At 42.3% G+C, this 27,579-nt stretch overlaps 1 protein-coding gene across 2 annotated transcripts in view; it reads left to right on the top strand.

Moving 5' to 3' along the window:
- The window catches only part of LOC139759746 (SET domain-containing protein SmydA-8-like), a 66,657-nt gene that overhangs the window by 12,705 nt on the left and 26,373 nt on the right, over nt 1-27,579 (top strand). For both annotated transcript variants that reach the window (XM_071682176.1, XM_071682177.1), the window contains exons 4-6: nt 14,559-14,782; nt 19,790-20,075; nt 20,324-20,500. In XM_071682176.1, the coding sequence (XP_071538277.1) occupies nt 14,559-14,782; nt 19,790-20,075; nt 20,324-20,500 (687 nt within the window). The remainder of the gene's footprint in view (nt 1-14,558; nt 14,783-19,789; nt 20,076-20,323; nt 20,501-27,579) is intronic.

Raw genomic sequence — 27,579 nt, 5'->3', positions numbered from 1 at the left:
AAAACTGGAAGAAGTAAAGTGTTTTAGATATCTCGGAGTGGATCTGGCAGCGGATGGAACCATGGAAGCGGAAGTGAATCATAGGGTGGGGGAGAGGGCAAAAATCCTGGGAGCCTTGAAGAATGTGTGGAAGTCGAGAACATTATCTCGGAAAGCAAAAATGGGTATGTTTGAAGGAACAGTGGTTCCAACAATGTTGTATGGTTGCGAGGCGTGGGCTATGGATAGAGTTGTGCACAGGAGGGTGGATGTGCTGGAAATGAGATGTTTGAGGACAATGTGTGGTGTGAGGTGGTTTGATTGAGTAAGTAATGTAAGGGTAAGAGAGATGTGTGGAAATAAAAAGAGCGTGGTTGAGAGGGCAGAAGAGGGTGTTTTGAAATGGTTTGGGCACATGGAGAGAATGAGAGAGGAAAGATTGACCAAGAGGATATATGTGTCGGAGGTGGAGGGAACGAGGAGAAGTGGGAGACCAAATTGGAGGTGGAAAGATGGAGTGAAAAAGATTTTGAGTGATCGGGGCCTGAACATGCAGGAGGGTGAAAGGCGGGCAAGGAGTAGAGTGAATTGGATCGATGTGGTATACCGGGGTTGACGGGCTGTCAGTGGATTGAATCAGTGCATGTGAAGTGTCTGGGGTAAACCATGGAAAGCTGTGTGGGGCCTGGATGTGGAAAGGGAGCTGTGGTTTCGGGTAATATTGCATGACAGCTAGGGACTGAGTGTGAACGAATGAGGCCTTTGTTGTCTTTTCCTAGCGCTACCCCGCACACAAAGGGGGGGAGGGGGATGGTATTCCATGTCTGGCGAGGTGGCGATGGGAGTGAATAAAGGCAGTGTGAATTGTGTGCATGGGTATATATGTATGTGTCTGTGTGTGTAATATATATGTGTACATTGAGATGTATAGGCATGTATATTTGCGTGTGTGGACGTGTATGTTTATACGTGTGTATGGGGGTGGGTTGGGCCATTTCTTTCGTCTTGTTTCCTTGCACTACCTCACAAATGCGGGAGACAGCGACAAAGCAAAAATAAATATAAAATTTCTTTTTCATACATATTCGCCATTTCCCGCGTTAGCAAGGTAGCGTTAAGAACAGAGAACTGAACCTAAGAGGGAAAATCCTCACTTGGCCCCATTCTCTGTTCCCTCTTTTGGAAAAGTAAAAACTGGTGGGGAGGATTTCCTGCCCCCCACGCTCTCTCTCCTTTTAGTTGCCTTTTACGCACAGGGAATACTTAGGAAGTATTCTTTCTTCCCTATCCCCAGGGATAATACACACACACACATACATATATATATATATATATATATATATATATATATATATTTTTTTTTTTTCATACTATTCGCCATTTCCCGTGATAGAGAGGTAGCGTTAAGAACAGAGGACTGGACCTTTGAGGGAATATCCTCACCTCGCCCTCTTCTCTGTTCCTTCTTTTGGAAAATAAAAAAAAAAGAGTGGGGAGGATTTCCAGCCCCCCCGCTCCCTTCCCTTTTAGTCGCCTTCTACGACACACAGGGAATACGTGGGAAGTATTCTTTCTCCCCTATATATATATATATATATATATATATAGAGAGAGAGAGAGAGAGAGAGAGAGAGAGAGAGAGAGAGAGAGAAAGAGAGAGAGAGAGAGAGAGAGAGAGAGATGTGTGGAAATAAAAAGAGCATGGTTGAGAGAGCAGAAGAGGGTGTTTTGAAATGGTTTGGTCACATGGAGAGAATGAGTGAGGAAAGATTGACCAAGAGGATATATGTGTCGGAGATGGAGGGAACGAGGAGAAGAGGGAGACCAAATTGGAGGTGGAAAGATGGAGTAAAAAAGATTTTGTGTGATCGGGGCCTGAACATGCAGGAGGGTGAAAGGAGGGCAAGGAATAGAGTGAATTGGAGTGATGTGGTATACCGGGGTTGACGTGCTGTCAGTGGATTGAATCAAGGCATGTGAAGCGTCTGGGGTAAACCATGGAAAGCTGTGTAGGTATGTATATTTGCGTGTGTGGACGTATGTATATACATGTGTATGGGGGTGGGTTGGGCCATTTCTTTCGTCTGTTTCCTTGCGCTACCTCGCAAACGCGGGAGACAGCGACAAAAAAAAAATATATATATATATATATATATATATATATATATATATATATATATATATATATATATATATATATATATATATATTGGAAAGAGGGGCAAGTATGAAGTCTGTTGGGGATGAGAGAGCTTGGGAAGTGAGTCAGTTGTTGTTCGCTGATGATACAGCGCTGGTGGCTGATTCATGTGAGAAACTGCAGAAGCTGGTGACTGAGTTTGGTAAAGTGTGTGAAAGAAGAAAGTTAAGAGTAAATGTGAATAAGAGCAAGGTTATTAGGTACAGTAGGGTTGAGGGTCAAGTCAATTGGGAGGTGAGTTTGAATGGAGAAAAACTGGAGGAAGTGAAGTGTTTTAGATATCTGGGAGCAGTTCTGGCAGCAGATGGAACCATGGAAGCGGAAGTGGATCATAGGGTGGGGGAGGGGGCGAAAATTCTGGGAGCCTTGAAGAATGTGTGGAAGTCGAGAACATTATCTCGGAAAGCAAAAATGGGTATGTTTGAAGGAATAGTGGTTCCAACAATGTTGTATGGTTGCGAGGCGTGGGCTATGGATAGAGTTGTGCGCAGGAGGATGGATGTGCTGGAAATGAGATGTTTGAGGACAATGTGTGGTGTGAGGTGGTTTGATCGAGTAAGTAACGTAAGGGTAAGAGAGATGTGTGGAAATAAAAAGAGCGTGGTTGAGAGAGCAGAAGAGGGTGTTTTGAAATGGTTTGGGCACATGGAGAGAATGAGTGAGGAAAGATTGACCAAGAGGATATATGTGTCGGAGGTGGAGGGAACGAGGAGAAGAGGGAGACCAAATTGGAGGTGGAAAGATGGAGTGAAAAAGATTTTGTGTGATCGGGGCCTGAACATGCAAGAGGGTGAAAGGAGGGCAAGGAATAGAGTGAATTGGAGCGATGTGGTATACCGGGGTTGACGTGCTGTCAGTGGATTGAATCAAGGCATGTGAAGCGTCTGGGGTAAACCATGGAAAGCTGTGTAGGTATGTATATTTGCGTGTGTGGACGTATGTATATACATGTGTATGGGGGTGGGTTGGGCCATTTCTTTCGTCTGTTTCCTTGCGCTACCTTGCAAACGCGGGAGACAGCGACAAAGCAAAAAAAAAAAAAAATATATATATATATATATATATATATATATATATATATGTATACAGTCAATGAGTTCGATATACAGTCCTATAAAATATCATGTTTTGTATAGGATTGTATATCGAACTCATTGACTGTAATGATTAGGATTTTTTAGGTGCTTTGTTGATTTTTATGCTCAGGCAGAAAACTTTTTACAGCTGTATATTTTGTGGAAAAATCTATCCCTGGGGATGGGGATGAAAGAGTGCTTCCCGCGCGTTCCTCGCGTGTCATGGGAAGCGGCAGGAGGGGATGGGAGCGGAGGGCTAGAAATCCTCCCCTCCTTGTATTTTTTAACTTTCTAAAATGGGAAACAGAAGAAGGAGTCACGCGGGGAGTGCTCATCCTCCTCGAAGGCTCAGACTGGGGTGTCTAAATGTGTGTGGATGTAACCAAGATGTGAAAAAAGGAGAGAGAGGTAGTATGTTTGAGGAAAGGAACCTGGATGTTTTGGCTCTGAGTGAAACAAAGCTCAAGGGTAAAGGGGAAGAGTGGTTTGGGAATGTCTTGGGAGTAAAGTCAGGGGTTAGTGAGAGGACAAGAGCAAGGGAAGGAGTAGCAGTACTCCTGAAACAGGAGTTGTGGGAGTATGTGATAGAATGTAATAAAGTAAATTCTCGATTAATATGGGTAAAACTTAAAGTTGATGGAGAGAGATGGGTGATTATTGCTGCATATGCACCTGGGCATGAGAAGAAAGATCATGAGAGGCAAGTGTTTTAGGAGCAGCTGAATGAGTGTGTTAGTGGTTTTGATGCACGAGACCGGGTTATAGTGATGGGAGATTTGAATGCAAAAGTGAGTAATGTGGCAGTTGAGGGAATAATTGGTATACATGGGGTGTTCAGTGTTGTAAATGGAAATGGTGAAGAGCTTGTAGGTTTATGTGCTGAAAAAGGACTGGTGATTGGGAATACCTAGTGTAAAAAGCAAGATATACATAAGTATACGTATGTAAGTAGGAGAGATGGCCAGAGAGCGTTATTGAATTACGTGTTAATTGACAGGCGCGCGAAAGAGAGACTTTTGGACGTTAATGTGCTGAGAGGTGCAACTGGAGGGATGTCTGATCATTATCTTGTGGAGGCTAAGGTGAAGATTTGTATGGGTTTTCAGAAAAGAAGAGTGAATGTTGGGGTGAAGAGGGTGGTGAGAGTAAGTGAGCTTGGGAAGGAGACTTGTGTGAAGAAGTACCAGGAGAGACTGAGTACAGAATGGAAAAAGGTGAGAACAATGGAAGTAAGGGGAGTGGAGGGTTGGAATGGGATGTATTTAGGAATCAGTGATGGATTGCGCAAAAGATGCTTGTGGCATGAGAAGAGTGAGAGGTGGGTTGATTAGAAAGGGTAGTGAGTGGTGGGATGAAGAAGTAAGATTACTGGTGAAAGAGAAGAGAGAGGCATTTGGACGATTTTTGCAGGGAAAAAATGCAATTGAGTGGGAGATGTATAAAAGAAAGAGACAGGAGGTCAAGAGAAAGGTGCAAGAGGTGAAAAAGAGGGCAAATGAGAGTTGGGGTGAGAGAGTATCATTAAATTTTAGGGAGAATAAAAAGATGTTCTGGAAGGAGGTAAATCAAGTGCGTAAGACAAGGGAGCAAATGGGAACTTCAGTGAAGGGCGCAAATGGGGAGGTGATAACAAGTAGTGGTGATGTGAGAAGGAGATGGAGTGAGTATTTTGAAGGTTTGTTGAATGTGTTTGATGATAGAGTGGCAGATATAGGGTGTTTTGGTCGAGGTGGTGTGCAAAGTGAGAGGGTTAGGGAAAATGATTTGGTAAACAGAGAAGAGGTAGTAAAAGGTTTGCGGAAGATGAAAGCCGGCAAGGCAGCAGGTTTGGATGGTATTGCAGTGGAATTTATTAAAAAATGGGGTGACTGTACTATTGACTGGTTGGTAAGGTAATTCAATGTATGTATGATTCATGGTGAGGTGCCTGAGGATTGGCGGAATGCGTGCATAGTGCCATTGTACAATGGCAAAGGGGATAAGAGTGAGTGCTCAAATTACAGAGGTATAAGTTTGTTGAGTATTCCTGGTAAATTATATGGGAGGGTATTGATTGAGAGGGTGAAGGCATGTACAGAGCATCAGATTGGGGAAGAGCAGTGTGGTTTCAGAAGTGGTAGAGGATGTGTGGATCAGGTGTTTGCTTTGAAGAATGTATGTGAGAAATACTTAGAAAAGCAAATGGATTTGTATGTAGCATTTATGGATCTGGAGAAGGCATATGATAGAGTTGATAGAGATGCTCTGTGGAAGGTATTACGAATATATGGTGTGGGAGGCAAGTTGTTAGAAGCAGTGAAAAGTTTTTATCGAGGATGTAAGGCATGTGTACGTGTAGGAAGAGAGGAAAGTGATTGGTTCTCAGTGAATGTAGGTTTGCAGCAGGGGTGTGTGATGTCTCCATGGTTGTTTAATTTGTTTATGTATGGGGTTGTTAGGGAGGTGAATGCAAGAGTTTTGGAAAGAGGGGCAAGTATGAAGTCTGTTGTGGATGAGAGAGCTTGGGAAGTGAGTCAGTTGTTGTTCGCTGATGATACAGCGCTGGTGGCTTTTTCATGTAAGAAACTCCCAAAAAGAAAGCTGGTAAGATTTTTGGTAAATTTGGGGGAAAAAGAAGAAAGTTTAAGAGTAAATGGGAATAAAAAGGAAAAGGTTTATTGGGAAAAAGAAAGGGTTAAAGGGGCCCAAAGTAAATTTTGGGGGGTTTGGTTTGAAGGGGAAAAAAACTGGGGGGTGAAGGGGTTTTAGATTCTGGGAGCATTTTTGGGGCCCAGAAAAGAGGGAAACCCCATGGAACCCCAAGTGGAATCTTTAGGGTGGGGGAGGGGGGCCAAAAATTCTGGGACCCTTGAAAAAATGGGGGGGAAAAGGTTTCGGAAACTTTACCTGGGAAAAAGCAAAAATGGGTTAAATTTTTTGAAGGAATAGGGGGGTTTTCCAAAACAATGTTGAAAGGTTTGGAGGCGTGGGCAAAAGGAAAAAGAGTTTTTGGCGGGAAAGGATGGATTTTCGGGAAAAATGAGATTTTTTGAGGCCCAAATGTGGGGTGTAAAAGGGGGGTTTTGATCGATTTAATTAAGAAAAGGGTAAGAGAGTTGGGTTTTGGAAATAAAAAAGAGCTTTGGTTGAGGGGAGCAAAAAAGGGTTTTTTTTGAAAGGGTTTTTGGGGGCACATGGAGAGAATGGTGAGGAAAAAAATTTGACCAAGGGGGTAAATGGGGTTCGGAGGTGGGGGAAAACGAGGAAAAAGAGGGGGGAACCCAAATTTGGAGGGGGAAAAATTGGAGTGGAAAAAGATTTTGTGTGATGGGGGCCAAAACTGAAAAGAGGGGGAAAGGAGGGCAAGGAATAGAGGGGAATTTGGGAAAGCGATGTGGTTACCGGGGTTTGGGGGAACTTTGCTGCCCGGTGGTTTGAATAAAAGGCATGTGAAACCCGCGGGGGGTAAACCAGGGAAAAAGCTTTTGTAGGAAAGTATATTTTTTTTGTGGGGGACGAAAGTTTTATACATGTGTATGGGGGGGGGGTGGGTTGGGCCTTTTCCCCTTTCGTCTGTTTCCTTGCGAAAACCTTTCCCAAAAGCGGGAGCCCAGCGACAAACCCCAAAAAAAAAAAAAAAAATATATTTTAAAAAATATATAATATATATTAAAATTTTAAAAGATATATGTATACAGTCAATGAGTTCGATATACAGTCCAAAAAAATTTTCATGTTTGGGAAAAGGGGTTTATATGGGAACTAAATTTGCCCTGAAAAAGATTAGGTTTTTAAAAAGGTGCTTTGTTTTTTTTTTAAAGGCCCCAGGCAGAAAATTTTTTAAAAACAGCTTTATATTTTGGGGGAAAAAATTTTAATCCCTGGGGTGGGGTTTGAAAAAAGTGTTTCCCCCGCGCGTTCCCTCGGTGCCCCTTGGGAAGCGGCAGGGGGGGATGGGAGCGGGGGGGCTAGAAACCCCCTCCCCCCCTTGGGTTTATTTTTTAATTTTCCCAAAAAAGGGGAAAACAGAAGAAGGAGTCAGGGCGGGGGGGCTCACCCTCCTCGAAGGCTCAGACGGGGTTGCCCTAAAGTGTGTGGATGTAACCCAAATGTGAAAAAAAGGAGAGAAAATGTAGTATGTTGGGAAAGGAACCTGGATGTTTTGGCTCTGAGTGAAACAAGCTCAAGGGTAAAGGGGAAGAGTGGTTTGGGGAATGTCTTGGGAGTAAAGTCAGGGGTTAGTGAGAGGACAAGAGCAAGGAAGGAGTAGCTAGTAACTCCTGAAACAGGATTTTGTGGAGTATGTGATAGAATGTAATAAAGTAAATTCTCGATTAATATGGGTAAAACTTAAAGTTGATGGAGAGATGGGGTGATTATTGCTGCATATGCACCTGGCATGAGAAGAAAGATCATGAGAGGCAAGTGTTTTGGAGCAGCTGAATGAGTGTGTTAGTGGTTTTGATGCACGAGACCGGGTTATAGTGATGGGAGATTTGAATGCAAAAGTGAGTAATGTGGCAGTTGAGGGAATAATTGGTATACATGGGGTGTTCAGTGTTGTAAATGGAAATGGTGAAGAGCTTGTAGGTTTATGTGCTGAAAAAGGACTGGTGATTGGGAATACCTAGTGTAAAAAGCAAGATATACATAAGTATACGTATGTAAGTAGGAGAGATGGCCAGAGAGCGTTATTGAATTACGTGTTAATTGACAGGCGCGCGAAAGAGAGACTTTTGGACGTTAATGTGCTGAGAGGTGCAACTGGAGGGATGTCTGATCATTATCTTGTGGAGGCTAAGGTGAAGATTTGTATGGGTTTTCAGAAAAGAAGAGTGAATGTTGGGGTGAAGAGGGTGGTGAGAGTAAGTGAGCTTGGGAAGGAGACTTGTGTGAAGAAGTACCAGGAGAGACTGAGTACAGAATGGAAAAAGGTGAGAACAATGGAAGTAAGGGGAGTGGAGGGTTGGAATGGGATGTATTTAGGAATCAGTGATGGATTGCGCAAAAGATGCTTGTGGCATGAGAAGAGTGAGAGGTGGGTTGATTAGAAAGGGTAGTGAGTGGTGGGATGAAGAAGTAAGATTACTGGTGAAAGAGAAGAGAGAGGCATTTGGACGATTTTTGCAGGGAAAAAATGCAATTGAGTGGGAGATGTATAAAAGAAAGAGACAGGAGGTCAAGAGAAAGGTGCAAGAGGTGAAAAAGAGGGCAAATGAGAGTTGGGGTGAGAGAGTATCATTAAATTTTAGGGAGAATAAAAAGATGTTCTGGAAGGAGGTAAATCAAGTGCGTAAGACAAGGGAGCAAATGGGAACTTCAGTGAAGGGCGCAAATGGGGAGGTGATAACAAGTAGTGGTGATGTGAGAAGGAGATGGAGTGAGTATTTTGAAGGTTTGTTGAATGTGTTTGATGATAGAGTGGCAGATATAGGGTGTTTTGGTCGAGGTGGTGTGCAAAGTGAGAGGGTTAGGGAAAATGATTTGGTAAACAGAGAAGAGGTAGTAAAAGGTTTGCGGAAGATGAAAGCCGGCAAGGCAGCAGGTTTGGATGGTATTGCAGTGGAATTTATTAAAAAATGGGGTGACTGTACTATTGACTGGTTGGTAAGGTAATTCAATGTATGTATGATTCATGGTGAGGTGCCTGAGGATTGGCGGAATGCGTGCATAGTGCCATTGTACAATGGCAAAGGGGATAAGAGTGAGTGCTCAAATTACAGAGGTATAAGTTTGTTGAGTATTCCTGGTAAATTATATGGGAGGGTATTGATTGAGAGGGTGAAGGCATGTACAGAGCATCAGATTGGGGAAGAGCAGTGTGGTTTCAGAAGTGGTAGAGGATGTGTGGATCAGGTGTTTGCTTTGAAGAATGTATGTGAGAAATACTTAGAAAAGCAAATGGATTTGTATGTAGCATTTATGGATCTGGAGAAGGCATATGATAGAGTTGATAGAGATGCTCTGTGGAAGGTATTACGAATATATGGTGTGGGAGGCAAGTTGTTAGAAGCAGTGAAAAGTTTTTATCGAGGATGTAAGGCATGTGTACGTGTAGGAAGAGAGGAAAGTGATTGGTTCTCAGTGAATGTAGGTTTGCAGCAGGGGTGTGTGATGTCTCCATGGTTGTTTAATTTGTTTATGTATGGGGTTGTTAGGGAGGTGAATGCAAGAGTTTTGGAAAGAGGGGCAAGTATGAAGTCTGTTGTGGATGAGAGAGCTTGGGAAGTGAGTCAGTTGTTGTTCGCTGATGATACAGCGCTGGTGGCTGATTCATGTGAGAAACTGCAGAAGCTGGTGACTGAGTTTGGTAAAGTGTGTGAAAGAAGAAAGTTAAGAGTAAATGTGAATAAGAGCAAGGTTATTAGGTACAGTAGGGTTGAGGGTCAAGTCAATTGGGAGGTAAGTTTGAATGGAGAAAAACTGGAGGAAGTAAAGTGTTTTAGATATCTCGGAGTGGATCTGGCAGCGGATGGAACCATGGAAGCGGAAGTGGATCATAGGGTGGGGGAGGGGGCGAAAATCCTGGGAGCCTTGAAGAATGTGTGGAAGTCGAGAACATTATCTCGGAAAGCAAAAATGGGTATGTTTGAAGGAATAGTGGTTCCAACAATGTTGTATGGTTGCGAGGCGTGGGCTATGGATAGAGTTGTGCGCAGGAGGATGGATGTGCTGGAAATGAGATGTTTGAGGACAATGTGTGGTGTGAGGTGGTTTGATCGAGTGAGTAACGTAAGGGTAAGAGAGATGTGTGGAAATAAAAAGAGCGTGGTTGAGAGAGCAGAAGAGGGTGTTTTGAAGTGGTTTGGGCACATGGAGAGGATGAGTGAGGAAAGATTGACCAAGAGGATATATGTGTCGGAGGTGGAGGGAACAAGGAGAAGAGGGAGACCAAATTGGAGGTGGAAAGATGGAGTGAAAAAGATTTTGTGTGATCGGGGCCTGAACATGCAGGAGGGTGAAAGGAGGGCAAGGAATAGAGTGAATTGGAGCGATGTGGTATACCGGGGTTGACGTGCTGTCAGTGGATTGAATCAAGGCATGTGAAGCGTCTGGGGTAAACCATGGAAAGCTGTGTAGGTATGTATGTTTGAGTGTGTGGACGTATGTATATACATGTGTATGGGGGGGGTTGGGCCATTTCTTTCGTCTGTTTCCTTGCGCTACCTCGCAAACGCGGGAGACAGCGACAAAGTATAATAAAATAAATAAATAAATATATATATATATATATATAGTCGCCTTCTACGACACGCAGGGAATACGTGGGAAGTATTCTTTCTCCCCTATCCCCATTTATTTTATTTTGCTTTGTTGCTGCCCCCTACATTAGCGAGGCAGCGCAAGGAAACAAACGAAAGAATGGCCCAATGGGATAATATATATACATATATATATATATATATTATTATACTTAGTCGCTGTCTCCTGCGTTAGCAAGGTAGCACAAGGAAACAGATGAAAGAATGGCCCAACCCACACATATACATATATATATATATATATATATATATATATATATATGTATACATAAACGCCCACATAGGCACATATACATATCTATATATTTCAACGTATACATACATATACATACACAGACATATACATATATACACATGTACATATACTTGCTGCCTTCATCCATTCCTATCACCACCTTGCCACACATGAAATGGTGCCCCCCTTCCCCTGTGCGCTCAAGAGGAAAAGAGAACAAAGGCCACACTCGTTCATACTCAATCTCTAGTTGTCATGTGTAATGCACTGAAACCACAGCTCCCTTTCCACATCCAAGCCCCACAAAACTTTTCATGGTTTACCCCAGATGCTTCACATGCCCTGGTTCAATCCATTGACAGCACGTTGACCATGGTATACCACATTGTTCAAGTTCACTCTATTTCTTGCACAACTTTCACCCTTCTGTATGTTCAGGCCCCGTTCGCTCAGAATGTTTTTCAGTCCATCCTTCCACCTCCAATTTGGTCTCCACTTCTCCTCATTCCCTCCACCTCTGACATGTATATCCTCTTTGTCAATCTTTCTTCACTCATTCTCTCCATGTGACCAAACCATTTCAAAACACCCTCTTCTGCTCTCTCAACCACACTCTTTTTATTACCACACATCATGGTCAAACCACCTCACATCACATATTGTCCTCAAACATCTCATTTCCAGCACATCCACCCTCCTTCACAAACCTCTATCTATAGCCCACGCCTCGCAACCATATAACATTGTTGGAACCACTATTCCTTTAAACATACCCATTTTTGCTTTCCAAGATAACATTCTCGACTTCCACACATTTTTCAATGCTCCCAGAACTTTCGCCCCCTCCCCCACCCTGTGATCCACTTTCGCTTCCATGGTTCCATCTGCTGCCAAATCCACTCCTAGATATCTAAAACACATCACTTCCTCCAGTTTTTCTCCATTCAAACTTACCTCCCAATTGACTTGTCACTCAATCCTACTGTACCTAATTCACATTTACTCTCACCTTTCTTCTTTCACACACTTTACCATACTAAGTCACCAGCTTCTGCAGTTTCTCACCTGAATCAGCCACCAGCACTGTATCATCAGTGAACAACAACTGACTCACTTCCCAAGCTCTCTCATCCACAACAGACTGCATACTTGCCCCTCTTTCCAAATCTCTTGCATTCACCTCCCTAACAACCCCATCCATAAACAAATTAAACAACCATGGAGACATCACACACCCCTGCCACAAACCAACATCCACTTAGAACCAATCACTTTCCTCTCTTCCTACTCGTACACATGCCTTACATCCTCGACAAAAACTTTTCACTGCCTCTAACAACTTGTCTCCCACACCATATATTCTTAATACCTTCCACAGAGCATCTCTATCATATGCCTTCTCCAGATCCATAAATGCTACATACAAATCCATTTGCTTTTCAAAGTATTTCTCACATACATTCTTCAAAGCAAACACCTGATCCACACATCCTCTACCACTTCTGAAACCACACTGCTCTTTCCCAATCTGATGCTCTGTACACGCCTTCACCCTCTCAATCAATACCCTCCCATATAATTTCCCAGGAATACTCAACAGACTTATACCTCTGTAATTTGAGCACTCACTTTTATCCCCTTTGCCTTTGTACAATGGCACTATGCAAGCATTCCGCCAATCCTCAGGCACCTCATCAAGAGTCATACATACATTAAATAACCTTACCAACCAGTCAACAATACAGTCACCTCCTTTTTTAAAAAATTCCAATGTAATACCATCCAAACATGCTGCCCTGCCGGCTTTCATCTTCCGCAAAGCTTTTACTAATTTTTCTTTGTTTACCAAATCATTCTCCCGAACCCTCTCACTTTGCACACCACTTTGACCAAAACACCCTGTATCTGCCACTCTATCATCAAACACATTCAACAAACCTTCAAAATACTCACTCCATCTTCTCACATCACCACTACTTGTTATCACCTCCCCATTAGCCCACTTCACTGATGTTCCTATTTGTTCCCTTGTCTTACACATTTTATTTACCTCCTTCCAAAACATCTTTTTATTCTCCCTAAAATTTAATGATACTCTCTTACCCCAACTCTCATTTGCCCTTCCCTTAACCTCCTGCCTCTTTCTTTCATACATTTCCCAGTCATTTGCATCATTTCCCTGCAAAAATCGTCCAAATGCCTCTCCTCTCTTTCACTAATAATCTTACTTCTTCATCCCGCCACTCACTACCCTTTCTAATCTGCCCATCTCCCACGCTTCTCATGCCACAAGCATCTTTTGCGCAAGCCATCACTGCTTCCCTAAATACATCCCATTCCTCCCCCACCCCCCTTATGTCCTTTGTTCTCACCTTTTTCATTCTGTACTCAGTCTCTCCTGGTACTTCCTCACACATGAAAAAAAAATATTGTTTATCTTATTATACTTAATCACTGTCTCCTGTGTCAGCAAGATAGCGCAAAGAAACACAAAGAAGTGATCCAACCCACCCACGTACACATGTATATACATAAATGCCCATACATGCATATATACATACATATACATTTCAATGTGTACATACACAGACATATACATATATACACATGTACATATTCATACTTGCTGCCTTCATTCATTCCCGTTGGCATCCTACCACACATGGAATATGAGTGGATGAGCTGTTCTTTATCTGTTTCCTGGTGCTAGTTCGCTCACATGGGAAATAGCAATTATGTATAATATAATGATATGGAAAGGTCTGTGGGACCTGGTTATGGATAGGGAGCTGTGGTTTTGATGCACTGCACACAACAGATAGAGAATGGATGTTAGTGAATGTGGCTTTTTCTTCATCCATTCCCAGCTTTACCTCACTAATGCAGGAAAAGGCAATCAAGTATGAAAATATATATATGTATACTTTGTTTGGTACTGTTGTTTTGATAATGCCTGGTAGTGGGACTAAAACTGGGTGTCGATATTTGTGTGTCACCTCTGCACCATGATGTCATCCTGCCGCTGCATTCCACTGAAAATATCGTAGACAATACAGACAGATGTTTCAAAGAAACACAGGTGATTTCCTCAAGTGCATTTCTTGATTGTGTATGATTTCTATGGAGATCAATTATTATACTTTGTTGCTGCCTCCTGCGTTAGCAAGGTAGTGCAAGGAAGCAGACGAAAAAATGGCCCAATCCACCCACATACACATGTATATACATACACGTCCACACACAGCACATATACATACCTATACCTCTCAACATATACATATATATACACACACAAACATATACATATGTACATAATTCATACTGTTTGCCCTTATTCATTCCCGATGCCACCACGCCACACATTTAGCCTCCTTTAAAAGATATGGTTTTCCTAGTTCCTTGTTTTCTGTAAGTGCTTCATGTTTCAACTACATCATTTTTCTTTTCTTTGTTATACTGCAGCCTGACAATTTTCTTTTCTGTTTTACTACAGCCTGACAATTTTCTTTTCTATGTTATACTGTAGCCTAGGAAGATGAGGTTTGGCTGTCATCCACTATTCTTAAATCTGAATACCCATTGGTTTTACATTAAGTGATACTGATGGTTACAACTTTAAGCCAAACTCATTCCATTGGTACACATTTGAAAAAAAAATACTTTTGCAATCTGTATTATCTTTCAAGTTCTTCAGGGGAACTTCCTCCTGACAAAATAAGGGAGATGTTCCAAATCCAGGTGAGTTTATAGAACTGTATTGGAAATTCTCTAATGTTTGATTTCTGCATTATAAGCAGTAACCTAATAAAGCTGCCATTGGCCTCCAGGTTGAATGCCGAGTATTGGCTGGGGCAGCAGGGAAGATCAAGATTGACAATTTTGAGGCATCACACCCTGCCTATGAATGTGTTACACCTTTGCGTTGTCTTCTTTTGAAAGAAGAGGACCCAAAGAAGTGGGAAGCTATCAACCAACTGCAGGACCATGCTAAAAATATAAAGAACAGCGAGATGGATGATGTTATTCAAAGAAACACAGTTGATTTCCTCAAGTGAATTTCTTGATTGTGTATGATTTCTATGGAGATCAATTATTATACTTTGTTGCTGCCTCCCACGTTAGCAACGTAGCGCAAGGAAAGATGAAAAAATGGCCCAATCCACCCACATACACATGTATATACATACACGTCCACACACAGCACATATACATACCTATACATCTCAACATATACATATATATACACACAAACACATACATATATACACATTTACATAATTCATACTGTCTGCCCTTATTCATTCCTGTTGCCACCCTGCCACACATGAAATGACAACCCCCTCCCCCACATGCACGCGAGGTAGCACTAGGAAAAGACAAAAAAGGCCACATTCGTTAACACTCAGTCTCTAGCTGTCATGTATAATGCACCAAAACCACAGCTCCCTTTCCACATCCAGGCCCCACAAAACTTTCCATGGTTTACTCCAGACGCTTCACATGCCCTGGTTCATTCCATTGACAGCACGTCGACCCTGGTATACCACATCGATCCAATTCACTCTATACCTTGCATGCCTTTCACCCTCCTGCATGTTCAGGCCCCGATCACTCAAAATCTTTTTCACTCCATCTTCCCACCTCCAATTTGGTCTCCCACTTCTCATTCCCTCCACCTCTGACACATATATCCTCTTTGTTAATCTTTCCTCACTCATTCTCTCCATGTGACCAGACCATTTCAAAACACCCTCTTCTGCTCTCTCAACCACACTCTTTTTATCACCACACATCTCTCTTACCCTTTCATTACTTACTCGATCAAACCACCTCACACCACATATTGTCCTCAAACATCTCATTTCCAGCGCATCCACCCTCCTCCGCACAACTCTATCTACAGCCCACGCCTCGCAACCATATAACATTATTGGAACCCCTATTCCTTCAAACACCCATTTTTGTTTTCCAAGATAACGTTCTCAACTTCCACACATTTTTCAACGCTCCCAGAACTTTCGCCCCCTCCCCCACCCTATGATTCACTTCCACTTCCATGGTTCCATCCGCTACCAAATCCACTCCCAGATATCTAAAACACTTCACTTCCTCCAGTTTTTCTCCATTCCAACTTACCTCCCCAATTGACTTGTCCCTCAACCCTACTGTACCTAAAAACCTTGCTCTTATTCACATTTACTCTCAGCTTTCTTGTTTCACACACTTTACCCTACTCAGTCACCAGCTTTTGCAGTTTCTCACCTGAATCAGCCACCTGCGCTGTATCATCAGCGAACAGCAACTGACTCACTTCCCAAGCTCTTTCATCCACAACAGACTGCATACTTCCCCCTTTCCAAAATTCTTGCATTCATCTCCCTAACAACCCCATCCATAAACAAATTAAACAACCATGGAGACATCATGCACCCCTCCCGCAAACCTACATTCACTGAGAACCAATCACTTTCCTCTCTTCCTACATGCACACATGCCTTACATCCTCGATAAAAACTTTTCACTGCTTCAAACAACTTGTCTCCCACACCATATATTCTTAATACCTTTCACAAAGCATCTCTATCAGCTCTATCATATGCCTTCTCCAGATCCATAAAAGCTACATACAAATCCATTTGCTTTTCTAAGTATTTCTCTATGGAGAGATCAATACCTACCTTAATTTAAGTTTCATGAAAATATTTTATATCATGCTTCCATATTTTTTCTACCTTAATCTGAAGCTGCTATTTTTCATAAACATACATGTTTTCTTGTGAAAGTACATGGTGATAAAACTACATATATATCTGAACCACTTTCATGTTTATAGAAGATATGGAAGTGGAAGTGAATCATAAGGTGGGGGAGGGGGCGAAAGTTCTAGGAGTGTTGAAGAATGTGTGGAAGTCGAGAACATTATCTCGGAAAGCAAAAATGGGTATGTTTGAAGGAATAGCGGTTCCAAAAATGTTATATGGTTGCGAGGTGTGGACTATGGATAGAGTTGTGCAAAGGAGGGTGGATGTGCTGGAAATGAGGTGTTTGAGGACAATATGTGATGTGAGGGTTAGATCGAATAAGTAATAATAGGGTAAGAGAGATGTGTGGTAATAAAAAGTGTGTGGTTGATAGAGCAGAAGAGGGTGTTTTGAAATTGTTTGGTCACATGGAGAGAATGAGTGAGGAAAGATTGACAAAGAGGATATATGTGTCAGAGGTGGAGGTGGAAAGATGGAGTGAAAAAGATTTTGGGTGATTGGGGCCTGAACATGCAGGAGGGTGAAAGGCGTGCAAAGAATAGAGTGAATTGGAACGATGTGGTATACCGGGGTTGACATGCTGTCAATGGATTGAACCAGGGCATGTGAAGTGTCTGGGGTAAACCATGGCAAGTTCTGTGGTGCCTGGATGTGGAAAGGGAGCTGTGGTTTCGGTGCATTGTTACATGACAGCTAGAGACTGAGTGTGAGCGAATGTGGCCTTTTTTGTCTTTTCCTAGTGCTACCTCATGCACAAGAGGGGAGGAGGGGGTCGTAATTTCATGTGTAGCGGGGTGGCGATGGGAATGAATAAAGGCAGACAGTATGAATTATGTACATGTGTATATATGTATATGTCTGCGTGTGCATATATATGTATACGTTGAGATAAATAGGTATGTATATTTGCGTGTGTGGATTTGTATGTATATACATGTATATGTGGGTGGGTTGGGCCATTCTTTTATCTGTTTCCTTGCACTACCTCGCTAACGTGGGAGAAAGCGACAAAGCAAAATAAATAAATACATAAATAAATGTATAAAAGTAGTGGTGATGTGAGAAGGAGATGGAGTGAGTATTTTGAAGGTTTGTTGAATGTGTTTGATGATAGAGTGGCAGATATAGGGTGTTTTGGTTGAGGTGGTGTGCAAAGTGAGAGGGTTAGGGAAAATGATTTGGTAAACAGAGAAGAGGTAGTAAAAGCTTTGCGGAAGATGAAAGCCGGCAAGGCAGCAGGTTTGGATGGTATTGCAGTGGAATTTATTAAAAAAGGGGGTGACTGTATTATTGACTGGTTGGTAAGGTTATTTAATGTATGTATGACTCATGGTGAGGTGCCTGAGGATTGGCGGAATGCGTGCATAGTGCCACTGTACAAAGGCAAAGGGGATAAGAGTGAGTGCTCAAATTACAGAGGTATAAGTTTGTTGAGTATTCCTGGTAAATTATATGGGAGGGTATTGATTGAGAGGGTGAAGGCATGCACAGAGCATCAGATTGGGAAAGAGCAGTGTGGTTTCAGAAGTGGTAGAGGATGTGTGGATCAGGTGTTTGCTTTGAAGAATGTATGTGAGAAATACTTAGAAAAGCAAATGGATTTGTATGTAGCATTTATGGATCTGGAGAAGGCATATGATAGAGTTGATAGAGATGCTCTGTGGAAGGTATTAAGAATATATGGTGTGGGAGGCAAGTTGTTAGAAGCAGTGAAAAGTTTTTATCGAGGATGTAAGGCATGTGTACGTGTAGGAAGAGAGGAAAGTGATTGGTTCTCAGTGAATGTAGGTTTGCGGCAGGGGTGTGTGATGTCTCCATGGTTGTTTAATTTGTTTATGTATGGGGTTGTTAGGGAGGTGAATGCAAGAGTTTTGGAAAGAGGGGCAAGTATGAAGTCTGTTGGGGATGAGAGAGCTTGGGAAATGAGTCAGTTGTTGTTCGCTGATGATACAGCGCTGGTGGCTGATTCATGTGAGAAACTGCAGAAGCTGGTGACTGAGTTTGGTAAAGTGTGTGAAAGAAGAAAGTTAAGAGTAAATGTGAATAAGAGCAAGGTAATTAGGTACAGTAGGGTTGAGGGTCAAGTCAATTGGGAGGTAAGTTTGAATGGAGAAAAACTGGAGGAAGTAAAGTGTTTTAGATATCTGGGAGTGGATCTGGCAGCGGATGGAACCATGGAAGCGGAAGTGGATCATAGGGTGGGGGAGGGGCCGAAAATCCTGGGAGCCTTGAAGAATGTGTGGAAGTCGAGAACATTATCTCGGAAAGCAAAAATGGGTATGTTTGAAGGAATAGTGGTTCCAACAATGTTGTATGGTTGCGAGGCGTGGGCTATGGATAGAGTTGTGCGCAGGAGGATGGATGTGCTGGAAATGAGATGTTTGAGGACAATGTGTGGTGTGAAGTGGTTTGATCGAGTAAGTAACGTAAGGGTAAGAGAGATGTGTGGAAATAAAAAGAGTGTGGTTGAGAGAGCAGAAGAGGGTGTTTTGAAATGGTTTGGGCACATGGAGAGAATGAGTGAGGAAAGATTGACCAAGAGGATATATGTGTCGGAGGTGGAGGGAACGAGGAGAAGTGGGAGACCAAATTGGAGGTGGAAAGATGGAGTGAAAAAGATTTTGTGTGATCGGGGCCTGAACATGCAGGGAGGGTGAAAGGAGGGCAAGGAATAGAGTGAATTGGATCGATGTGGTATACCGGGGTTGACGTGCTGTCAGTGGATTGAATCAGGGCATGTGAAGCGTCTGGGGTAAACCATGGAAAGCTGTGTAGGTATGTATATTTGCGTGTGTGGACGTATGTATATACATATATACATGTGTATGGTGGTGGGTTGGGCCATTTCTTTCGTCTGTTTCCTTGCGCTACCTCGCAAACGCGGGAGACAGCGGCAAAAAAAAATAAATAAATAAATGAGTAGAATATTTGCATACATTTGATATATTAATTGTATTGCTCAGTAAAAAGTACTTAAAAAAGAAAGAAAGCATATAATTATGAGTAATGTATTTTACAAACTCTACATTACAATTTAAAGTAAATACATTTCTGCTAAACTGTGCATACGTAAAACAGGTCTACATGTTAGTAAAAACACTTGGTAGAAGTCCTGAATGCATTTGAGATATACGACAATATTCTCATCTAACCAGCATTATTGCCAGAAATAATGACCATAGATTGACTGAACCACATTCTTATCTTTAGAGACAATAATGTCTGGAATCTTAAATAAGTTAAGTTTTCAGGTTTTGATCTTGTTCTGACAAAGTACACATTTCACTTATCGGCAGGAATTACATGAAGTATGATGGTGCAGATAGTTCAGAGATTTACCGCATGAGTGGAATTCTCCTTGTTAACAGTTTTGAGTTAAAACATAATGGCCAGCGAATACGTGGAGTGTATCCTCAAGCAGCCATGATGGCACATGACTGCATTCCAAATACCAAACATGCTTTTGATGATGATCTGACTTTGATATTAAGAGCAACTATTGTCATTCGTAAAGGTAGCCCTATCACCAGTACATATACCAATATCCTTTGGAATACACTTCAGCGGCGGAAGCAGCTTAAGGTAAGAAAGGTATCTCTTTATTTGGGAAAGCAATAATCTCTAGTCCACAGTGTGTTTTCACTTTTAGTCGGGAACTGGATACAACATATTCTCTTTTAGAGTCCATGGTTCATTCAAATTTAGTTTGAGATCTGGATGCAACACAGCATAAATGCTGTAAATACTTTCAGAAGCAAATTGATGAAGAATCACATGTATACAACATATTAATTTGTTCCTTATCACACTAAAAGGATCTTCCCAAACAGGCTGTGAAATATTTTCTGTGCTCTTGTCGACGGTGCTCTGATCCCTTAGAACTTGGAACACACCTAAGCACCCTCCTATGTAGTGAATGTGGTGGCCATGTACAGTCTACAGCACCTCTCGAGATGGATGCAAGTTGGGCCTGCCTTAAATGTAGCAACACTCTTTTGGGCAAAACAGTTAGTGTTTTTCTAGTTCAGTGTTTTTTATTTGGAAATGAGATCTAATAGAAATTATATCATCACACTTTTTATCTGTTCTAGAAGAAAATGTGATTACATGAATAACTTCATAAGTATTTAAGTTTCAAAAAGGTCATTGGTAGTTTGGGCAAAGATGGGCATGTTTGAAGATGTAGCAGTCCCATTGAAGTTGTAAGGATGCGTATCTTGAGCCCTATATGCAAAATGCAAAGGAATGGAATATGGTTTATGTGCTGAAAATGAAATGCTTGAATAGGTGTAAGGAGGGTTGAATTTGTAAGGAATGATGGAAAAAGAGTGAGCTGTAGTAGTAAGCACCATCCGCTGAGAGTTGACTAGTGCTGAAATGGTTTGATATATGGAGAGGATGAGTGAAGAAAGGCCAACAAAGAGGATTTACATGTTAGAAGGAGAGGGTTAAGAGGAAGGGCAAGACTGAAAAAAAGAGGGAAGAACAGAGTAAAGAGGCTTTGAGGTTCTGGAGCTTCAGTACTCTGAAGAGTAAGACGCATACATGGGATAGAATAATTTGGGGCAGTTTGATATATGGAGACAATGTGTTGTCAGTGGGCTGAACCAGGGCATACGAAGCAGTCATGGGGAAATAACAGAACTGATCTATTTGACTTGGCTGTAGGTGATGGGCTCTAGTTTCAGTGAATTATACAGGCCAGCTAAAAGTGGATGTGAGCAAATGAGGCTGTTTCATCTGTTCCTGGAACTACCTCAGTAAAGCAGAAAACAACCAATAAGTACATATAAACATGGATGAGAAGTATGTAAGGGCCAACACAATTGGGGTATTGCGATTAACAAGGGCAATTTGCTGCCAGTTGGCTGAACCAGGCAAAAAAAAAAAAAATGTGGTATTGTATGGCTATAATATCGATGGGGAACTTTAGTCTTAGTACATTATATATGGTAGCTCAAGCATGGAGGTGAACAAGGCCATCGTCTGTCTGTTCAGGATATTTCCTCCCTGTAATGGGAAGTGGGGGAAAAAGAATACTGCCCATATATTCCCTGCGTGTGGGTGGCTCGAAATCCTTCCCTCCTGTATTACTTTCCAAAATATGGAACTGAGCAGTGAACCAAATGAGTGGTCTTCCATCTAAGGCTTGGACATCTCTTCTTGATGCTACTTAGCTCACATGGGAAACGGTGAGCATATATGAAAACAAAAGATATGTTACCTTACTTCACCTACAAGTGACTACATGACAAACAAAAGATATGTGACCTTACTTCACCTACAAGTTACTACATGACAAGTGTAAAGGCACATTTAGCAACTTTGTATCATTGTTAATGGACAAAAAAGAGCACAATCTGATCAAGGACCTTCTTGCTCCAAAGTAGTCCATCACTTTCCTGCTCCTGTGTGGAGAGCAGTCTTGAACTACAGGAACCTCATAAAAAGGGTCTTGGGGTCGTTTAATAATAATATATGTAACCCCACTTGGTAAAGTGTGTGAAAGAAGAAAGTTAAGAGTAAATGTGAATAAGAGCAAGGTTATTAGGTACAGTAGGGTTGAGGGTCAAGTCAATTGGGAGGTGAGTTTGAATGGAGAAAAACTGGAGGAAGTGAAGTGTTTTAGATATCTGGGAGTGGATCTGGCAGCGGATGGAACCATGGAAGCGGAAGTGGATCATAGGGTGGGGGAGGGGGCGAAAATTCTGGGAGCCTTGAAAAATGTGTGGAAGTCGAGAACATCATCTTGGAAAGCAAAAATGGGTATGTTTGAAGGAATAGTGGTTCCAACAATGTTGTATGGTTGCGAGGCGTGGGCTATGGATAGAGTTGTGCGCAGGAGGATGGATGTGCTGGAAATGAGATGTTTGAGGACAATGTGTGGTGTGAGGTGGTTTGATCGAGTAAGTAACGTAAAGGTAAGAGAGATGTGTGGAAATAAAAAGAGCGTGGTTGAGAGAGCAGAAGAGGGTGTTTTGAAATGGTTTGGGCACATGGAGAGAATGAGTGAGGAAAGATTGACCAAGAGGATATATGTGTCGGAGGTGGAGGGAATGGGGAGAAGAGGGAGAACAAATTGGAAAAAAAAGAACCCCAATACCAATTTTATGGGAATCCTACAGCTTCTAGGCTCTGGTTTCAGTTTATAATACATGAGAATTGGAGATCAAACGTGTGCAAGCGAGGCTGTTTATTCCTGATGTTACCTTCCTATGTGGAAGAAACAGTTGGGCAAACAGACATGTAATATATATATATATTTTTTTTCTATTTTGCTTTGTCGCTGTCTCCCGCGTTTGCGAGGTAGCGCAAGGAAACAGACGAAAGAAATGGCCCAACCCACCCCCATACACATGTATATACATACACGTCCACACATGCAAATATACATACCTACACAGCTTTCCATGGTTTACCCCAGACGCTTCACATGCCCTGATTCAATCCACTGACAGCACGTCAACCCCGGTATACCACATCGATCTCATTCACTCTATTCCTTGCCCTCCTTTCACCCTCCTGCATGTTCAGGCCCCGATCACACAAAATCTTTTTCACTCCATCTTTCCACCTCCAATTTGGTCTCCCACTTCTCCTCGTTCCCTCCACCTCCAACACATATATCCTCTTGGTCAATCTTTCCTCACTCATTCTCTCCATGTGCCCCAACCATTTCAAAACACCCTCTTCTGCTCTCTCAACCACGCTCTTTTTATTTCCACACATCTCTCTTACCCTTACGTTACTTACTCGATCAAACCACCTCACACCACACATTGTCCTCAAACATCTCATTTCCAGCACATCCACCCTCCTACGCACAACTCTATCCATAGCCCACGCCTTGCAACCATACAAAATTGTTGGAACCACTATTCCTTCAAACATACCCATTTTTGCTTTCCGAGATAATGTTCTCGACTTCCACACATTCTTCAAGGCTCCCAGGATTTTCGCCCCCTCCCCCACCCTATGATCCACTTCCGCTTCCATGGTTCCATCCGCTGCCAGATCCACTCCCAGATATCTAAAACACTTTACTTCCTCCAGTTTTTCTCCATTCAAACTTACCTCCCAATTGACTTGACCCTCAACCCTACTGTACCTAATAACCTTGCTCTTATTCACATTTACTCTTAACTTTCTTCTTTCACACACTTTACCAAACTCAGTCACCAGCTTCTGCAGTTTCTCACATGAATCAGCCACCAGCGCTGTATCATCAGCGAACAACAACTGACTCACTTCCCAAGCTCTCTCATCCACAACAGACTTCATACTTGCCCCTCTTTCCAAAACTCTTGCATTCACCTCCCTAACAACCCCATACATAAACAAATTAAACAACCATGGAGACATCACACACCCCTGCTGCAAACCTACATTCACTGAGAAGCAATCACTTTCCTCTCTTCCTACACGTACACATGCCTTACATCCTTGATAAAAACTTTTCACTGCTTCTAACAACTTGCCTCCCACACCATATATTCTTAATACCTTCCACAGAGCATCTCTATCAACTCTATCATATGCCTTCTCCAGATCCATAAATGCTACATACAAATCCATTTGCTTTTCTAAGTATTTCTCACATACATTCTTCAAAGCAAACACCAGATCCACACATCCTCTACCACTCAGAAACCACACTGCTCTTCCCCAATCTGATGCTCTGTACATGCCTTCACCCTCTCAATCAATACCCTCCCATATAATTTACCAGGAATACTCAACAAACTTATACCTCTGTAATTTGAGCACTCACTCTTATCCCCTTTGCCTTTGTACAATGGCACTATGCACGCATTCCGCCAATCCTCAGGCACCTCACCATGAGTCATTCATACATTAAATAACCTTACCAACCAGTCAATAATACAGTCACCCCCTTTTTTAATAAATTCCACTGCAATACCATCCAAACCTGCTGCCTTGCCGGCTTTCATCTTCCGCAAACCTTTTACTACCTCTTCTCTGTTTACCAAATCATTTTCCCTAACCCTCTCACTTTGCACACCACCTCGACCAAAACACCTGCCACTCTATCATCAAACACATCCAACAAACCTTCAAAATACTCACTCCATCTCCTTCTCACATCACCACTACTTGTTATGACCTCCCCATTTGCGCCCTTCACTGAAGTTCCCATTTGCTCCCTTGTCTTACGCACTTTATTTACCTCCTTCCAAAACATCTTTTTATTCTCCCTAAAATTTAATGATACTCTTTCACCCCAACTCTCATTTGCCCTCTTTTTCACCTCTTGCACCTTTCTCTTGACCTCCTGTCTCTTTTTTTTATACATCTCCCACTCAATTGCATTTTTTCCCTGCAAAAATCGTCCAAATGCCTCTCTCTTCTCTTTCGCTAATAATCTTACTTCTTCATCCCACCACTCACTACCCTTTCTAATTAACCCACCTCCCACTCTTCTCAAGCCACAAGCATCTTTTGCGCAATCCATCACTGCTACCCTAAATACATCCCATTCCTCCCCCACTCCCCTTACTTCCATTGTTCTCACCTTTTTCCATTCTGTACTCAGTCTCTCCTGGTACTTCCTCACACAAGTCTCCTTCCCAAGCTCACTTACTCTCACCACCCTCTTCACCCCAACATTCACTCTTCTTTTCTGAAAACCCATACAAATCTTCACCTTAGCCTCCACAAGATAATGATCAGACATCCCTTCAGTTGCACCTCTCAGCACATTAACATCTAAAAGTCTCTCTTTCGTGCGCCTGTCAATTAACACGTAATCCAATAACGCTCTCTGGCCATCTCTCCTACTTACATACGTATACTTATGTATGTTTTTTTTTTTTTTTTTTTGCTTTGTCGCTGTCTCTTGTGTTTGCAAGGTAGAGCAAGGAAACAGACGAAAGAAATGGCCCAACCCACCCCCATACACATGCCTTGATTCAATCCACTGACAGCACGTCAACCCCGGTATACCACATCGCTCCAATTCACTCTATTCTTTGCCCTCCTTTCACCCTCCTGCATGTTCAGGCCCCGATCACACAAAATCTTTTTCACTCCATCTTTCCACCTCCAATTTGGTCTCCCTCTTCTCCTCGTTCCCTCCACCTCCGACACATATATCCTCTTGGTCAATCTTTCCTCACTCATTCTCTCCATGTGACCAAACCATTTCAAAACACCCTGTTCTGCTCTCTCAACCACACTCTTTATTTCCACACATCTCTCTCACCCTTACATTACTTACTCGATCAAACCACCTCACACTGCATATTGTCCTTAAACATCTCATTTCCAGCACATCCACCCTCCTATGCACAACTCTATCCATAGCCCACGCCTCGCAACCATACAACTATTCCTTCAAACATACCCATTTTTGCTTTCCGAGATAATGTTTTCGACTTCCAAACATTCCTCAAGGCTCCCAGAATTTTCGCCCCCTCCCCCACCCTATGATTCACTTCCACTTCCATGGTTCCATCCACTGCCAGATCCACTCCCAGATATCTAAAACACTTTACCTCCTCCAGTTTTTCTCCATTCAAACTTACCTCCCAATTGCCTTGACCCTCAACCCTACTGTACCTAATAACCTTGCTCTTATTCACATTTACTCTTAACTTTCTTCTTTCACACACTTTACCAAACTCAGTCACCAGCTTCTGCAGTTTCTTACATGAATCAGCCACCAGCGCTGTATCATCAGCAAACAACAACTGACTCACTTCCCAAGCTCTCTCATCCCCAACAGACTGCATACTTGCTCCTCTTTCCAAAACTCTTGCATCACCTCCCTAACAACCCCATCCATAAACAAATTAAACAACCATGGAGACATCACACACCCCTGCCGCAAACCTACATTCACTGAGAACCAATCACTTTCCTCTCTTCCTACACGTACACATGCCTTATATCCTCTATAAAAACTTTTCACTGCTTCTAACAACTTGCCTCCCACACCATATATTCTTAATACCTTCCACAGAGCATCTCTATCAACTCTATCATATGCCTTCTCCAGTTCCATAAATGGTACATACAAATCCATTTGTTTTTCTAAGTATTTCTCACATACATTCTTCAAAGCAAACACCTGATCCACACATCCTCTACCACTTCTGAAACCACACTGCTCTTCCCCAATCTGATGCTCTATACACGTCTTCACCCTCTCAATCAATACCCTCCCATATAATTTACCAGGAATACTCAACAAACTTATACCTCTGTAATTTGAGCACTCACTCTTATCCCCTTTGCCTTTGTACAATAGCACTATGCAAGCATTCCGCCAATCCTCAGGCACCTCACCATGAATCGTACATACATCAAATAACAATACCAACCAGTCAACAATACAGTCACCCCCTTTTTTAATAAATTCCACTGCAATACCATCCAAACCTGCTGCTTTACCGGCTTTCATCTTCCGTAAAGCTTTTACTAACTCTTCTCTATTTACCAAATCATTTTCGCTAAACCTCTGACTTTGCACACCACCTTGACCAAAACACTCTATATCTGCCACTCTATCATCAAACACATTCAACAAACCTTCAAAAGACTCACTCCGTCTCCTTCTCACATCACCACTACTTGTTATCACCTCCCCATTAGCCCCCTTTACTGAAGTTCCCATTTGCTCCCTTGTCTTACGCACTTTATTTACCTCCCTCCAAAACATCTTTTTATTCTCCCTGAAATTTAATGATACTCTCTCACCCCAATTCTCATTTGCCCTCTTTTTCACCTCTTGCACCTTTCTCTTGACCTCCTGCCTCTTTCTTTTATACCTCTCCCACTCATTTGCACCCTTTCCCTGCAAAAATCATTCAAATGCCTCTCTCTTCTCTTTCGCTAATAATCTTACTTCTTCATCCCACCAATCACTACCTTTTCTAATCAACCCACCTCCCATGCTTCTCATGCAACAAGCATCTTTTGTGCAAGCCATCACTGATTCCCTAAATACATCCCATTCCTCCCCCACTCCCCTTACCTCCTTTGTTCTCACCTTTTTCCATTCTGTACTCAGTCTCTCCTGGGACTTCCTCACACAAGTCTCCTTCCCAAGCTCACTTACTCTCAC

Source organism: Panulirus ornatus, chromosome 34 (genome assembly GCF_036320965.1).
Source record: "Panulirus ornatus isolate Po-2019 chromosome 34, ASM3632096v1, whole genome shotgun sequence".
NCBI classification, from domain to species: Eukaryota; Metazoa; Arthropoda; class Malacostraca; order Decapoda; family Palinuridae; genus Panulirus; species Panulirus ornatus.
The sequence above is the reverse complement of the archived record's forward strand: the minus strand, read 5'-3'. Positions and strand labels throughout refer to the sequence as shown.